This window comes from Melopsittacus undulatus, chromosome 13 (genome assembly GCF_012275295.1).
Source record: "Melopsittacus undulatus isolate bMelUnd1 chromosome 13, bMelUnd1.mat.Z, whole genome shotgun sequence".
NCBI lineage: Eukaryota > Metazoa > Chordata > Aves > Psittaciformes > Psittaculidae > Melopsittacus > Melopsittacus undulatus.
In genome coordinates, this window is record NC_047539.1 from 11,636,867 (window position 1) to 11,652,362 (window position 15,496).

A 15,496-nucleotide genomic window follows, 5' to 3' on the forward strand; every position below is an offset into this window, starting at 1 on the left:
CCTGTGGGACACTGCACTGGATCCTGTGGGACATGGCACCGGATCCTGTGGGACATGGCACCGGATCCTGTGGGACACTGCACTGGATCCTGTGGGACACGGCACTGGATCCTGTGGGACACTGCACTGGATCCTGCGGGACACTGCACTGGATCCTGCGGGACACTGCACTGGATCCTGTGGGACACGGCACTGGATCCTGTGGGACACTGCACCGGATCCTGTGGGACACGGCACTGGATCCTGTGGGACACGGCACCGGATCCTGTGGGACACTGCACCGGATCCTGTAAGACACGGCACTGGATCCTGTGGGACACGGCACTGGATAGTGTGGGACATGGCACTGGATCCTGTGGGACACTGCACTGGATCCTGTGGGACACGGCACTGGATCCTGTGGGACACTGCACTGGATCCTGCGGGACACTGCACTGGATCCTGCGGGATACGGCACTGGATCCTGTGGGACACGGCACTGGATCCTGTAAGTCACAGCACTGGATCCTGTGGGACACGGCACTGGATAGTGTGGGACATGGCACTGGATCCTGCGGGATACGGCACTGGATCCTGCAGGAAGCAGCACTGGATCCTGCGGGACGCGGGACACTGTACCAGACCCTGCAGGACACAGGCGGCTCTCACAGGGAGGTGGCACCGGCACCATGTCACCGTGGTCACCATGGAGGAGTTCTGGAATTCTGCAGACCCTGGAATCCCCCTGCTCAGCACCCGGAGGGGACACACAGGACCCCATGGATACAGCCCCCAACACCCCATGGACACAGGCCCCAGGACACTGTGGATACAGCCCCCAGCACCCCATGGACACAGGCCCCAGGACACTGGATACAGCCCCCAGCACCCCATGGATGCACCCCAATAGCAGGGGTCCCCCATCCTGGGTGCAGTTCCCTGTGCAGCCTCTCACCCTGCACAGTCCAGCTCCAGCCTCTCTCCTCCCTCGGTTACTGGGACACCGGCACACTGGTTACTGGGCAGCACGGGGGAGGGTGAGGGGGTACAAGGACATGGGAGCATAGATGGAGACATACAAGGGTGTAGGATTATAGAATCATAGAATAGTTAGGATTGGAAAGGACCTCAAGATCATCCAGTTCCAACCCCCCTGCCATGGGCAGGGACACCTCACACTAAACCATAGCACCCAAGGCTTCATCCAACCTGGCCTTGAACACTGCCAGGGATGGAGCATTCACCACTGCTTTGGGCAACCTGTGCCAGTGCCTCACCACCCGCACAGGGAACCATTTCTTCCTTCTAGCTAACCTGAACTTCCTCTGTTTCACTTTAAGCCCATCACCTCTTGTCCTATTGCTACCGGCCCTGATCAAGAGTCCCTCCCCAGCATCCTTGTAGGCCCCTTCAGATGCTGGAAGGCTGCTATGAGGTCTCCATGCAGCCTTCTCTTCTCCAGGCTAAACAGCCCCAACTTTCTCAGCCTGTCTTTGTACAGCAGCTGCTCCATCCCCCTTAGCATCCTCGTGACCCTCCTCTGGATTTGCTCCAACAGCTCTAGGTCCTTCTGGTGAGGACACCAGAACTCTACCCAGTGCTCCAAGTGCGGGTCTCATGAGAGCAGAGTGGAGGAGCAGGATCACCTCCCTTGACCTGGTCATGCTGGTGGTGATACAGCCCAGGACACAGGGGGTTTCTGGGCTCAAGCCCATGCTGAAGCCAGCTCATGTTCCGACCCCCAGGCCCTTCTCCTCGGGCTGCTCTGAATCACTTCTCCCTGCAGCCTGTAGCTGTGCTTGGGATTGCCCTGACCCAGGGGCAGGAGCCTGCACTTGGCTCTGATGAACTTCAGGAGGTTGGTCACCTCTCCAGCATGTCCAGGTCCCTCTGGATGCCATCCCTTCCCTCCAGCACGCTGACTGCACCACACAGCTCGGTGTCGTCAGCAAACCTGCTGAGGGTGCTCGATCCCACTGTCTGTGTCACCGACAAAGATGTTGAACAGGGTCTGCCCCAACACCGACCCCTGAGAGACACCATTCCTCACTGGTCTCCAGTTGGACATAGAGCCACTGACCGCAGCTCTCTGCGTGCAGTCATCCAGCCAATTCCTTGTCCACCGGGTGTCCATCCAGCAAATTCACGTCTCTCCCATTTAGAGACAAGGACGTCGTGTGGGAGGATGTTAAATGACATTTATTTGCTCCAGAGAGCAGGAACGTGGCAGGAAGGGCTGGGGGCAGCTGCTCACTTGCGGGGGGAGGGCAGGCCCCGGAGGTGGTAGATCCAGGAGCCCCCAGGGCAGGAGACCACCAGCCTGCTGGTGACAGGAGCCGGGCCGCCCGCGAAGGAGACGGTGATGGTGGTGCTGCTCTTGGCGCGCAGCACCTCGGGGGCCCTGACGGTGAAGCCCGGGTGCTTCACTGCGTATTGGAACGCCGTGGCCTTCCGGAAGACGTTCCTGAAGGAGATGGAGGTGGTGCCGCCGGCTGGGATGAGGAAGGGGCCCTGGGCTTCAGGGGGCAGCGCAAGGCCGATGAGTGGGATGCAGTACTGCCCGCCCAATGCAGAGCTGAGCTGCAGCGTGGCCTTGGCTTCGCCCAGGTGGCAGGGCTCAAAGGTCACTTCCACGCTCAGGTCCGAGCCCCCAGCACTGGCGGGTGCCGCACTGATGGATTTTGCCGTCTGGAAGTCGGCACAGTCGGTCTGTGCAGGGGAGACAAGAGACCATGGGGGGTGGGTCACAACAGCAGAGCCAGCACCTCGGGAAGAACACGATGGTCCCCTGGCCCTGGCCTGGCCCACCCACACCACACTCCTGGTGAGTGCCTGCGGGGAATGGGCACGAGAACTGTGCAAACGTGCCCAGCAGGGACAACCCTGCACCCAAGCCCCAAGACGCCCGACTGCCAGACCTGGGCTGCAAGGGGGAAGCAAGCCCAGGCACCGTGGCGCCTGCAGAAGCAGCTCCAACCAGGGCAGCAGACACGGGCCCGCAAGGGAGGACAGTGCAGCTGGTGACAAGCCCACACCAGTGGGAAGACCCCTGGGCTCACATGGCCACCCTGGCTCTGCCACGCCAAGCCAGAGGCACTTGGAGCCCTTGGTGGAGAGGGCTGGTGCTGGCCAGAGGAGCTGCCTCCCAGCCAGAGCCCCGGCAGCCGCGCTCACCTGTACGAGGTACTCGGTCTTCTGCTGGGCAAAATGCCGTATTTTGGTGGTGATGGTCTGACAGGAGCCCAGCCTGGTGCGGAAATACACGGGCTTCTCTGGCCTGCTCCAGGTGGCTTTCAGCTGCAGGGTGTAAAACAGAGATCCCAAGTCGCTGCTCTGGAGCACCAGCTGCCCGCTGCTCTCACCCGTTTGCAGGGGCTGATACTCCAAGACAAGATCCGCCTGGGAGGAAGGAAGGAAAAAGCCACTTTGTCAGGCAGAGGCAGGGAACACGTGTGCCTGACAAGGGGCAGCTGGTCCCTGCTGTGCTCAGGCAGTGCCAGAAGGCTGGGCTGCCTTCCCTGCTCTGACTCCCCTCTCTCGGGCACAGCCTTGCTCCTTCTGGGGGACGGTTCACTTAGGGACAGATCCCAACAGCTCACAGCCCTCCAGCACGATGCCAGAAGCTTCCCACCCATAAAAAGCCCCTGTGCTCCCCCAGGGCACACACCACTTCCTGTCAATCCAGGCTGCAGACGACCTGGCCATGGGCTGAGGCTTGTCCTGCAGCCACTCACAGCTGGAAGCACCACACTAAATGAGGGGCACGTGGCACAAGGACCTGCCACGTGAGGCCCACTTACAGCGTGTTCCAGGGGGCAGCAGGGCAGGCTCCACCAGCACAGGATGATGCCCACTGGGGATATTCTCGCACACTGCTCCCTCTCTAGATCATCGGCAGGGAGCTGCCACCACGGAAGGAAGCCCCACATGGCTCCTTTCAGGCATCACCCTTCAAGAGCATCCCCTCCAGCCAGGAGCAGGGAGAGCAGAGGGAGCCGGAGGAGCTTTGCCCCTACCTTCGACTGTGCAGGGACAGTAAAGTGCTGGGGAACGCTGACGTCGGGCACTTTGCAGTTGATGTCAAACGTCACCGGGACAGGCAGAGGGTTGTCCACCTTGACGCTGGAGGACACTCTCTGCCGAACAGCGGTGCTCATTTGAACAGTGCCCATGGGTCCTGAAGCCACTGCCTTGAAAGTCACCATGTGGAACAAGTACTCTCCGGTTGTCTCATTGAGGAAGGTCACCTAAATCAGACAGAAAGGGAAGGGCTGCTCATTCCACACATGAAAACAGACCCAAAACAGCCCCCTGAGCTCAGCGCCCTGCTTCCAGGAATGGCTGTGAGCACCCACCGAGGAAGAGCACAAGACCACAGAAAGCACGTGCGGTATTTCATAGGACCTGTGCACGTGGAGGTATGAAGAGGCATGTAGCTTCTCGGTGAGCCAACATCTCCTTGAAGGGCCCTGCAGACCAGTGTCCTCACTTACCTTTGCCCTGAAGACTCCTTCTTTGTAGGAGAGGAAGGTGAGCTGGTAGTCCTTCTTCGCAGAGCTTGGCACGTCCATATAGGAACACCCCTGCAGCACAGAACTGCTTTCCAGGTTCTCTGGTTTGAGCATGTCAATAACCACCAGGAACCTGTGGGTGAGAAGGACACAGTGAAGGTCAACATGAAGGACTCCCATAGGATACCCACCGTGTGGGGGTACAATACAGCCCCTCTCACCCTCAGTGCCTCAGGCACAGGGCACCAGCTCTCATCCCCCTTGGAGGAAAGCCCTCCAGGGTGCCTCTGCACAGGCAGAACGTGGGTATGGCCAGACACGGCCAAGGAGAGGGACAAGCTTTCAGGAAGGAGCTTCCAGGCACTTCCAGACTTCCTGGGCTGGACTCACCTCTGTGGTCTGTGCAGCCAGTTGGACACAGGGATGAGCTCCGTGTGGCACTTCCTGCATGGAACCTGCCGGGAAATGGCCCCTGAACACCTGGGGGCTTCAGCAGTTCCTTCCAGGTGGTAGCGTAAGCCTGTCCCGTCCGGCAGGGGGAAGAAGATGGAGCCCTACAGACAACGAATAGGACAAGTCGGCTCTGGAGCACCCCTGGCCAGCCCCATGCCTCAGGCTCTCACTGCAGCAACTTCCAGCACACCCAGCTGGCAGAGCTCTGCCTGCAGCCCTGTCCTGTGCAGGAGGAGGCACCAGCATCACACCTGCTCAGAGCTGGTTGTGAGTGGGTGCATGGCCCACAGCACATGGCACAGCTACAGGACACAGAGGCAGCATCTCTGGGCAAAGCAAGGAGACACGGGCCCTGCAGCAGAGCTGCTCTGCACATCCCAACACTCCCTTACTGGCCACACTCACCTGGGCACATCCCTGCCAGCCTGTGCTCATGCAGGGACAGCCCTGGGCAGGGGGTGCCCATCCCTGATGAGCTCCATTGCCTCAGTCCTGCTGGCCTTAGCCCCAACAGCACTGCCCAGACACTGCCCACTCTAAGCTGGCACAACAGGGGCCCACCAGCCGTGGGCCATGGAAAGCTCATATCCATGATCATTCTGGGTGCGAGTGGATCCCAGACACCTGCCTCTGCCATCTCCTCTGCCTCCACAGCAGCTGAAAGCTGCAAGACTCCTCACGCAGGCTCTACGTTAAAGACATGCTGAGCACGTGCAACCCTAAGGGCACAGATCTGCTGAGCACCCTGGAGACGGAGACCAGAAATATCTGACCTCATTTCTGGCCTACTGTAAGGTCAGCTGGAGCGGGACAAGGACCTGGCAGCTCCAGCACCCCAGAGCCCTTCTGAACTGACCCCTTGGATTTATGAGCTTGTGGCACAGAAAACATTGCAGAAGGGCCAGTCACCCCCATGTGCCCAGCCTGAGACCTGAAGGAAGGGCTCCTCCCACAGCTCCTGCATGACTGTCAAGAGATCTCTCTCGTTTCCCACTTGCCTGTTCACGACCAGGAGGGCACTGAGAAACTGCAGGGCAGCTTTGCCCTTCTTGCTCCCTGCAAGCTGCACAAGGACAGGCACAAGTGGTTGTGCCCAGGGCTCGGAGAGCCTGTGCAGCCGTGCGCTGAGCGTGGGGGTCTCTGAGCCCCCTGGGCTGCCACAAGCAGCCACCAGGAGCTGCGCAGAACAAACTTCATTTCTTGGCCTTCAGAAAGCCTGGCTCTTTAGGTCAGCTGCTCCAACACGTTTGGTGTCAGGCCCGAGTTCCCATCTGCCCTTTGCCTTTGCCTGGCCCCCAGCCACCACAAAACCCAGCTTCCAACAGAGGGCACAGGACACCTTCAGCTTGGACAGGACCTCTGAAGGTCATCTCGGCCAACCTCCTGCCCAAAGCAGGGTGAGCTACAAGGGTCATGCCACGAGGGTCAGCACACGCTGGCACAGCTCACGTACCTGGTGCTTCTTGTTCTCAGAGCTCATGGTTAGGGGTCTGTAGGTGACCTGGTAGACCTTTTCTTTTTGCCTGGCCTCCAGATGGATCAATTCAGGCCCTTTCCAGTATTTCCCCTCAATGATGGGCTGCAGGGTCCAGGCCTCGCTGCTCGGGTTGGACAGGAGGATGGTCTGGCTCTGCCTCTCACGCACATTGCAGATGAAAGTCAGCGTCTGTAACAGAGGAGCACAGAGGCTGCTGGGTCGTACCCACAACCCTTCCCACTCTTCTCACGCTGGCTCTGCACCAGGACCTGGAGCACAGGGAGCAGCTTTTCCTTGTCACATGCAAAAATTACGCTTTGGCCATAGCTTTTGGAGTAAATCAAGCTGGTTGCTCTTGAAGAAGGGAGCAGAACAAGCCTTTTGCATGCTGGGTGAAACGGGGAGTCCTGAAAGGAAACTCCCGTGCAAGGACAAGATCTGCAGCCACACAGCCCCTTCCTTCATGGGCAGGAGGAAGAGGAGCTCCACACTCTCTTTGGGAGCAAGAGCCAACAGCTCCCAGGCTGCCCCATCCCAGGGACTGGATGCAGATGCCTTGCCCCTTCCTACTGCTGAATGCCCTCCCCTGGCCCAGCAGGGGGGAGAAGTGTGGCTGCAGGTGCAGTGCTGGGATACATGGCACAGGTGCTGCAGTGCAGAGCCAGGACAGCTGAGCTGCTCACTGGAGGAGCAGCACCTTGAACAGGGGAGAAAGGCAATGACAGGGCTCAGGAATTCTGGCAATCCTGCCCAGCACTTTCTCTCTGGGATACCCCAGCACCAGTGAGTCTGTGCTCACAAGTGTCCTTCAGTTCCTGCCCTGGGAGAGATGTGGTGCAGATGCTGGGGTCCAGGGGCCCATCCTGTTCCTGCTGCATTACCTCTTTGGGGCCAGGGGCCTCCACGCAGGATCCTGCCAGCGTAAGCCGCAGCGCCTCACTGCCCTGGATGAAGCACCGCAGCCCCTTGTACTGGACAGCCTGGCTCAGCTTCGAGGGGCGGAAGGTCACAACCAAGGGCACATCCATCCCTGGGCTGATGTAACCCTTTGTGGGGCTGATGGAAAAGTCTGGCTTGAAGCTCTCCACGTCCCACATAAACCTTGCCAAGGAAAGCACAAGGACAGGAAAGAAGGATTAGCCACGGGGAGCTGTGAAGGCAGTGTAAGCCTCAGTGTGAGGCTGCAAGTCTCTTGTGGGCTTTCCCACCACATCTCAGGCCTGACCCTGAGCCACCTGGCAATAAGGCTTCAGGCTGGGCAGGACCTACTGCTTTACCTGACTCTCGTGTCGCCCGCGTTCCGCATGACGACGCGCCGGCACGTGTAGCTCTGCTGCACCACGGCTCCAAAGCTGAGCTGGTTCTGGTCCAGGCTCACGAGGCTGCCCTGGCAGGAGCCACGCACCACACAGAGGGAGCGCACCAGCCCGCGGCACTCCAGCAGCACTTCCCCGCTGAACGGCTGCATGCGGCGCTTCGGGGAGAAGGTCACCTCCACTTTGCAGGTGTCTCCTCTGCCCTTCAGCTTTAGATCCTTGCTGGGCTTCAAGCACAGAACCTACCCGAAGAAACGAGTGGAGACTATTTCATCTGGCAAGTGAGCTGTGGAGCCTCCCTCACCACACTCAGGGAAGAGGCTTCCAATTCCTCTTCTGTCCCCACCAGCACTGCCCCAGTCCCACTCATTCCCTCCTAGGCATTCCTAGGGAATACCAAAGGTGTTTTCTACCATGTGTCCACCTGGTCACGGCGAGGTCAACTCTGTCTTCTAAAGCTTTCACATACGTTCCAACAGAGCTGCAACTCTCCCTCTTTCAAGATTCACCTCCCTCACCTTTCCAGATCTAAAACACATGGCTGCATCCTGATGGATGTGTCTAAAACAGGCTAGAGGAATTGTGCCGCCTTCTCACTTCTGGCTCTCGGGGAGTCCTGGCACCCAGCTCAGCTGAAGCATTCGCACTGCAGGCATCTGCTGCCAGAGCAGTGCCAGCAGGGAGGACAGGGCAGGCACAGGCAGCCAGGGCAGCCCACACCTGAGTCATTACCTACTAGCTCCCACCCACAGCAGCTCAGCGCTCCCTGCAGGCACACCAAAGTGCTCTGCAGAGAAGGAACGGGCCTTACCCCAGCTTCCTGCAACTCTGGCACGGTGGACGTGACCCTCAGCTTAAAGGTGAGAGGGGCTGCACTCTTGTTGGCTACGGTGACCATCTTCTTCACCGTCTGTCCAATGCAGACGTTTCCCAGCTTCACCACCTTTCCTGGTGGATCCACAACGTCAACCTGAGGCGGTAGGGATTGATATCAAGCCAAAGGAAAGAAGGAGAAAAGGCTTTCTGCCACTCTAGTGGCAGAAACCCAAACCATGGGAGGCTGGGGAAGAGAGGAGGAAATGAGAAAACCATGCCGGTTGCCACCTGGAGTTTTAGCCTTTAGATTTCATCTCACCTTCATTTTTATGCCCCTTCCTTGGGCCTCAGCATTCAGCTTCTCTCCCGGGGCACACGGAGGCAGCAACAAGCTGTTGGGGCTGTTGTCATCTTTTGGTGTCCGTAGGGGCTGTGCACAGAGGGAAGAGAAACCATAGACAGGATGAGTTTCTTGACCTTCACCATGTGAGCAGGCTCCCCAGCCAAGCCATCCCCTCCCACATTCCTTCCCCCCAGGGGCAGGGATTATCCAAGTCCCTCTGCAGCCTGCCAGCAGAGCTGGCTAACCCTGGAAGGCCACCAGGATTTGCCCTGCACACTGCCCCTGTCTCCCTGCACAAGCCTGGCCATGCTGGAGCGCTGGGAATCTACAGAGTGTGCACAGACCTTCCCCCTCACCTGCTCCTCAGCAAGGTGCTGCTGCTCAAACTGCACTGAGTAAACCTCACAGGGCTTCTTCACCACCACTGTCCCCTCTTCCCCATGGCTCTGGGGCAGCAGTGGTCCCAGCTCCAGCTCTGCGGGGATGGACTCCAGCCGTGGCTCCAGACCACGTCCCAAGACCGGCACCTGCAGGCGTTGGCTGCTCTGGCAAATCTGGATCTGCAGCTCGCCCCGGTAGCACTTCTGCAAAGAAGCAGCACAGAAAGCTCCTCCGTGAAGCCCCAGCTGACAGCACCTCCAAGTCAACAATCGCCCAGGGTCAGGGGTCTTGTCAGCACCTCCAAGCTGAACCCAAAACAGGTATTTACTTAGAGCAGGGGCTACAGCATCTGCATGGCTCTCAGGAACTGCAGCGAGTCCTGCTGTGGAGCATAACTGGACAGTTGGCTCCCAGGTGGATCTAAAATGGGCTATCAGAGGTTTTCACCTGGGCATGGGGGAGCGCAACGCTCATGAGAAAGGTCTGCTTCCTCAGACACAGTCCTGGCACTGCAGCACCAGGCAAACATCAGCTGTGTGCAAGAGGCACCTGAGCTCTCACTGGACACAAATAAGGATCATCTTCTCTGCTCAGTGCTTGCCTCTGGTCAAAGCCAGACATGAGACGCTGAAATCTCCAGGAGCAATTGAGATCCCTGGGACTGTCCCCAGGCATGGAAGCACTTGTGTCCATCCTGTCACACGCTACCAGTTTCCAAGTCACGGTGGCCACATGCAAACTGCCTTTGGGAATGCTCCATCATTTAAGCTGACTCCCGAACTGCGTGGGAACGTGCAGGGGAAACTGAGGTGCAGGAAGCTCCACGTGGAGGCAGAGCTCATCCCCCGCTCCCTGGGCTGGCCTCCCCTTACCACACTGCCCTGCCAGACCTCCTGGCGTGACACCCACCAATCTCACCTCTTCCGTGGGTGAAAAACGGACTTGGACGTGGCACTGCTGTCCTGGAGCGAGGCTTCCAGCTGAGGGCAGCACCTCAAAGCCACAGGGCACAGACTTCATCTCCTCCAGCAGCTTCTGGTGCTCGCTCCCTGGCAGATGTTTGTCCACCTGCGCACACAAACCAGTGGCGTGAGGTCTCCTTGGTCTGTGAGGACAGACCCTCGGTTCCTGCAGTGCTCCGAGATGCTGGCACGGTGCAGGAAGCACCTTCATCCCACCCAGACGTGGCCACCACTGCCTAGAACTGGAGGGCAAACATGCTGGCAGGGCAGGCAGATGGGGAGGCAGTGTCCTCAGAGGAGGAGGAATGGGTGAAGATGGCAGAGAAGTGAAGCATCAGCTAGTGAACAGGCCCAGGTGAACCAGCCTTGCTCTGTACCCTCAAAAGCTTCCTCAAGCGAGCTGCAGCCCAAGTGCTCAGGCAGCCAGAGGGGCACAAAAGGCAAGAGAGGCAAAGAGAACCCAACCGAGAAGTTGTGTTACACGTTGTCTGTGCTTTACCTCCTCAACAGGATCAGTCATGCTGATGGACCATTTACAGGGGACCTGGAACGTGTTGTGGAGCTGGATGGTTTCTTCCTGGCACTGCCCACACTGGACAGCAGAGAACTCCAGCCTGTCCCTGGACACGCAGAGGGATGGCTCAGCCACCATGGCACGGAGGCGGACCTGGAATGTGGGGCCTCCCCTGACCTACAGAAGGACAGAGCATCCAGTTGAGAGCCCACCTGATACTCGCTGCTGTGCCCAACCTGCTGCCTGCCCCAGAAGCTGGAGTACCTTGATGGGCAGGAGCACATCCACTTTTCCCAGGGGCAGGTTGGCACTTTGTGGGTCGAAGCACACTTCAAATGTCTTGCTCTCACAGGAGGGCAGGCGCTTCATACGCTCCAGGCACACGCTGAAGCCTGAACACAGCAAAATAAAGCAGCTGAGATGCACAAGCAACAGGAAATGGCTCAGAAGCACGCTAAGGCCACAGGGGTGTCCTGGCTGGCAGCTCTCTGAAAGACCCCTTTGCATCTCCAGAGAAGCTGCTCTTCTCCCTCTGGCACTGCCCAAAGCAAAAGGACTTTCACAGCCAGAATCCAGGGGTTACATAGTAAAAAGGAATCACATTGCTTGAGGAACTCCAGCAATTCCTTCATCAGGCGTCTCAGGGAAGGATGCATAGACCTTTCCAAAGGAGAATTGCCACCTAAGATACCAAATGCTGGGGTGTTCCCTGACAGCGGCTTAGAAGAGACGACTGGCCACCCCGCAAAGACAGCAGTCACCATGTGCTGGAGCTGCAGCCTTACCTCAAGGCCTCTTTGGGAAGCCTGTTTCCATAGAGCAGAGGATCCCACAGGCCGGTCAATAAAGGCTGAGCAGAAGTGCTCTGGCACTATGAACTCTAAACAAAGCACTTCCGAACCACAGAGGGTCCATCTGTTTGCAACATAAACCCTCAGAGTGCACAAAGAAACTGGGATGATGCTCACGGGAGCCAAGAGCAGAAGATGCTGAGAGGCGATCAAGGTGATCAGCCCTTCTGGCCCCTGCAATCAGATTTTAGGGCAGCCACAGGCAGAGCAGGTCTCTGGGCACTGCTCGCCACAAGTCAGGCTCTTGAACAGGGCACCCAGCACGGGGGCACTAAGGAGGAAAAAGCTGTCCAAGGAAGTACTCAAATCTCCCCGTGACCAATGGCTTCAGCTGATGTGTCAGAGATAGCTCCTTCAAGCCCCCGTGAAGCCTCTCCACCATGGGTTACCTGTGTTATACAGGACATATCCATCGACACGGAAAGATGCAGGGAAGTGCCCAGTGTTGGTGATCTTCACCGTGTGTGTGTGGATGTCACCGGGAACAACATAGCCAAGGTCCAGGATGTATTCGGGCAGCTCAGCTCTGAAAGGAGGAGTAAGGACACTCTGTAAACCCCAGCATGGCGTGGGCTGGAGAAGCAAATGGAGTGGATAATTCTGTATTCACTGCTCTGAAAGCTCAAGCCAAGCCCAGGAAACCCAAGGCCTGAGCACCCAGTAATAACACTTGGCTAAGTCATGGGGAGTGCAGGGCCTAGGATTTATCAGCCACCAATGGGATCTTCGAGTGACTTTAAAGTGGGTACTGGACACAGTTCCTATGCTGCAAAAAGCCATTGCAGAGAAGTCCACTGCATCTCCACTGATCTCAATCAAACTGCTAAGCTGGTGTCCAGCCCAAGCCTGAAACTGCTTCAGGACCTTGTCATAGCATTTCCTTGCAGAGGTCTTTTGGCAGGCAATCCCATTTGGAAAAGTGCATAAGGGATCTGGACCATTCCCTGCTCTTCCTGCATAGTGGGGTCTGTTTCTTGGCACAAAAACGCCGGCTTTGAGATGCCCCTTTCAGAGCTGGTCAGCAGGGCTGGTGCCTGTGGTGTCTGCAAGGGCTTGCTCGTCTGCACCCCTCAGCTCCGAGAACAGAACCTAGCAACTGTGGGGAGGGGAGCACCTCCAGAGCTCAGGGGAGCACTGTGCAAGCGAGGACACCGACCTGCCCACAGGGAGCACATCATAGCTCTCAGCATCAGGCCCCTTCTGAAGTCCGCAGCTGTTCCCAGCTCTGAGACACAAGGAGCTCTCAGGAGCAGGCCTGCACTGCTGGCTGTTACCCTCGGGGCCCCTGCACACAGGCTACAGGACTCCCTACTAACTTGAGAAGCCTCCGATGTACACGCTGGTGAAAGGCAGTGTCTTCTGGGGGACGGGAGCTGAGAGCTTTCTGCTGCTCCACGGCATGTTCCTCCATCAGCATCTCCTCCATCTGCATCTGCAGCTGAGCATCCCACTGAGGAAAGTAAAGACAGGGGCTGCTTAGCAAAGGTCCTTCCCAAGGCACAAGCTTGTCTCAGGTGGAGGATCCCACCCTGCTCTTGTTCAGAGAGGCGATGGAGTCATTCTGTCTCACTGCTCAGTGTCTGGGACACTTCCTGCTCTCTCAGGCAGGATCATAGCTCCAAAGAAATGAACTCCAGTGTCTCTCCCTGCCCAGTTATCAAAGCTGATCTGGACACATGGACAGACAAGCCAGAAACCTTCCAAAGCTCCAAGTATGTCCCTGCCCCCAGTTAGTGCCAAAGCAGCTTGGACAAAAGCTCTCCTGGAAAGGGAACCATGAGAGAGCTGGGGCCTCTCGGAGATCCAGAACACAGCACAGCCTCAGGGAGCATTCAGGCTGCTGCTTTACACGCTGTAAAGCTGGCAGGGCTTGGCCAGTGAGCAACAAAACCCCCAGCACCGACCTGAATGTCCTTCAGAGCACCATAAACCCAACTGCTTGAGCACAGCCCTTAGCATCTCCCTGGGGTAGTCAGGAGCTGGTGCATCTCCAGGAGGGACAACTCCCAGAGGTGGGCAGCCCATGGGACACGCTGAGCTGACACAGTCAGTGGCCAGGGCTGTGCAGGGAGGCACCCAGTGCCAGCAGAGCCCTGGGCACAGGGCCGTGGGGCGCAGGGGCTCCAGTGACACACAGGAGGGTGGCACGTGTGGGACAGGGCAGCAGCTCTACTCACCATGGTGCCCGAGTCGTCCATGCGGGGCTCGGCTGCCACAGCCTCCCTCAGAGCAATGGCCTCGTCTCTCTGGCTGCCTTTGTCCAGCTTTTCTTGGGCCTTTTGGAGGATCTTCTCATATTTGGCGTTGCCTGAAAGCACAGAACACCACCAATAGCAGTGGGGCAGCACAAATCCCATGGAAGACGGGAAGCCCCATTCCCCCAACACGCAGACACAAACTGCTCCAGCAATGGAGAGAAAGGCGATCCTGCTGCTTCTCACCCCCAGACGTCTTTCTCGCCACACAGGAGCATCTCAGCCCCACAACGTGATGCAAACCCAACTCTGTCAAAATCCCTGCCAGCCTCTCTTGCAGCTTCCCTGTGCTTTTCTGCCCAGCCCTCGTCTTCCCAGACCTCTGGCATACGCTGGCAAGCTGTGCAGGATGGTTCCTGCGGCAAAGCCACACGGGCTCGTCTGCCAGAGACCAAGGAAGCAACCAGAGGGCTGAGTTTGCCTGACAGCCCTGAAACCTCCAGGCCTGGCGCAGGTGCCTGTGAGCTGCCCTATGGGCATATGGCATGGGGGAAAGCCAGGTGACCTTCCTGGTGAGCAGACAGGCAGTGCTCACCTTTGATGTTCCTGGGCAGGTCCAAGTGGATCCTGGGAAAGGTCCCTTCTCCTTTCAGGCAGACTTTTTCTGGCTCCAGGTGACCCACTTGGATCTGGAAAGCCCTGCAGAAGACTCCAGGCACTCCTGGCAGGTAATAGACTTTCAGCCCTTGCTGCTTGCCAGGTTCAATGTAACCCTGCGGGGCACAGAAGAGGGAGGGAGGTAGTGTACCAAAGAGGACTCAGTGGAGGGATGGCTCACACGACAGACACGCTGAGGACACAAGACAGCTTCTCATACATAAGGAAACATCAGACATCACCACCTCCAGCTTTCTTGTACCCAAACGCCCGAGTCCCCTACACCAAGATGCAGTATGTCCTTCAGAGGCCTCGCAAGGCTGCCCTCTGCTCAGCATGAGCACAGCTATTCTGCTGACAGGGTTTACCCTCTGCTAGCCAGAGCCAGGCACAACAAACCAAAGCTCTTTCACCAGCTGCTCTGGAAGAGCACCGAAGGGCCTGCGCTTCCAGCAGGGCCAGCACCTCCTGGCAGCAGCTTGCAGGAGAGGACATCAGCGTGTCATCCCTCAGGCGGACAAGCACTGAGGAAGGTGGAAGCCACTCGGCCCTTTGCTTCCTCTTCCCATTGCAGAAGGGCACCAAGGCAGGAACACTGCTCCAGCTCTAAGACACCCAGGCAGGATGACAACTGGGATGGAGTGATGCTCCAGTCATGGCACAACCAGAGAGCTCAGCACTCAGCTCCAAAGAGCTCCCGCAACCATCGTGCCTCCCACTGGTGGTTGCTGTAGGATAGCAGAGCCAGTGGCGGCCAAGGCCAGTCAGGGGCTCCATTAGGATCGTGCTCGATGCACCTCCTCTGCCTCTGCAGCAATCGCTCACAGCCCCGTCTCTCCTGCCTGGTTTTGGATGGGGGTTGTGTGCTCATTCCCCCTATTTTCCCCCAAAACTCTCTCCTGGGCAGCCTGACACAGGCCGGGTGAAGCCCTTGTGCTACTCACCATGCTGGGCACGACCAGGGGCACGCCAGGCAGAGGGCTGGCTGCAGTGCCTGTGCCGGGGCTCAGCACCACAAAGGCAAATCCCAGCTTCCCACTG

The 15,496-nt window shown here is 58.1% G+C and overlaps 2 protein-coding genes across 2 annotated transcripts; both read right to left on the reverse strand.

The window, feature by feature from the left end:
* Window positions 1-2,229: 2,229 nt before the first annotated feature.
* LOC117436922 (hydrocephalus-inducing protein-like) lies at window positions 2,230-7,369 on the reverse strand. The gene is made up of 7 exons (XM_034068997.1): window positions 7,302-7,369; window positions 6,397-6,609; window positions 4,881-5,044; window positions 4,473-4,623; window positions 3,996-4,226; window positions 3,154-3,378; window positions 2,230-2,688 (listed from the first exon to the last, which is right to left on the reverse strand). Exons 2-7 carry the CDS (start codon window positions 6,421-6,423, stop codon window positions 2,230-2,232), a joined length of 1,257 nt encoding a protein of 418 aa, XP_033924888.1. The 5' UTR covers window positions 6,424-6,609; window positions 7,302-7,369.
* A 743-nt stretch (window positions 7,370-8,112) lies between these two features.
* Window positions 8,113-12,963, reverse strand: LOC117436923 (hydrocephalus-inducing protein homolog). Its single transcript, XM_034068998.1, has 7 exons — window positions 12,920-12,963; window positions 11,993-12,129; window positions 11,017-11,144; window positions 10,738-10,929; window positions 10,195-10,344; window positions 9,364-9,479; window positions 8,113-8,122 (listed from the first exon to the last, which is right to left on the reverse strand). The coding sequence occupies exons 3-7, from the start codon at window positions 11,119-11,121 to the stop codon at window positions 8,113-8,115; spliced, it is 573 nt and encodes a 190-aa protein (XP_033924889.1). The 5' UTR covers window positions 11,122-11,144; window positions 11,993-12,129; window positions 12,920-12,963.
* Window positions 12,964-15,496: the final 2,533 nt, after the last annotated feature.

Bases quoted from the DNA above. Each gene is read 5' to 3' on its own strand.
- LOC117436922 (XM_034068997.1), bottom strand. From the start codon at position 6,423: ATGAGCTCTGAGAACAAGAAGCACCAG. The intron at 5,045-6,396 runs GTACGTGAGCTG...CGTTGTCTGTAG, and splicing joins CTGAGAACAAGAAGCACCAG to GGCTCCATCTTCTTCCCCCT. The intron at 2,689-3,153 runs GTGAGCGCGGCT...TCCCCTGCACAG, and splicing joins AGACCGAGTACCTCGTACAG to ACCGACTGTGCCGACTTCCA.
- LOC117436923 (XM_034068998.1), bottom strand. From the start codon at position 11,121: ATGAAGCGCCTGCCCTCCTGTGAGAGCAAGACATTTGAAGTGTGCTTC. The intron at 10,930-11,016 runs GTACTCCAGCTT...GTCCTTCTGTAG, and splicing joins ATGTGCTCCTGCCCATCAAG to GTCAGGGGAGGCCCCACATT. The intron at 10,345-10,737 runs GTAAAGCACAGA...TTGTGTGCGCAG, and splicing joins TGACTGATCCTGTTGAGGAG to GTGGACAAACATCTGCCAGG.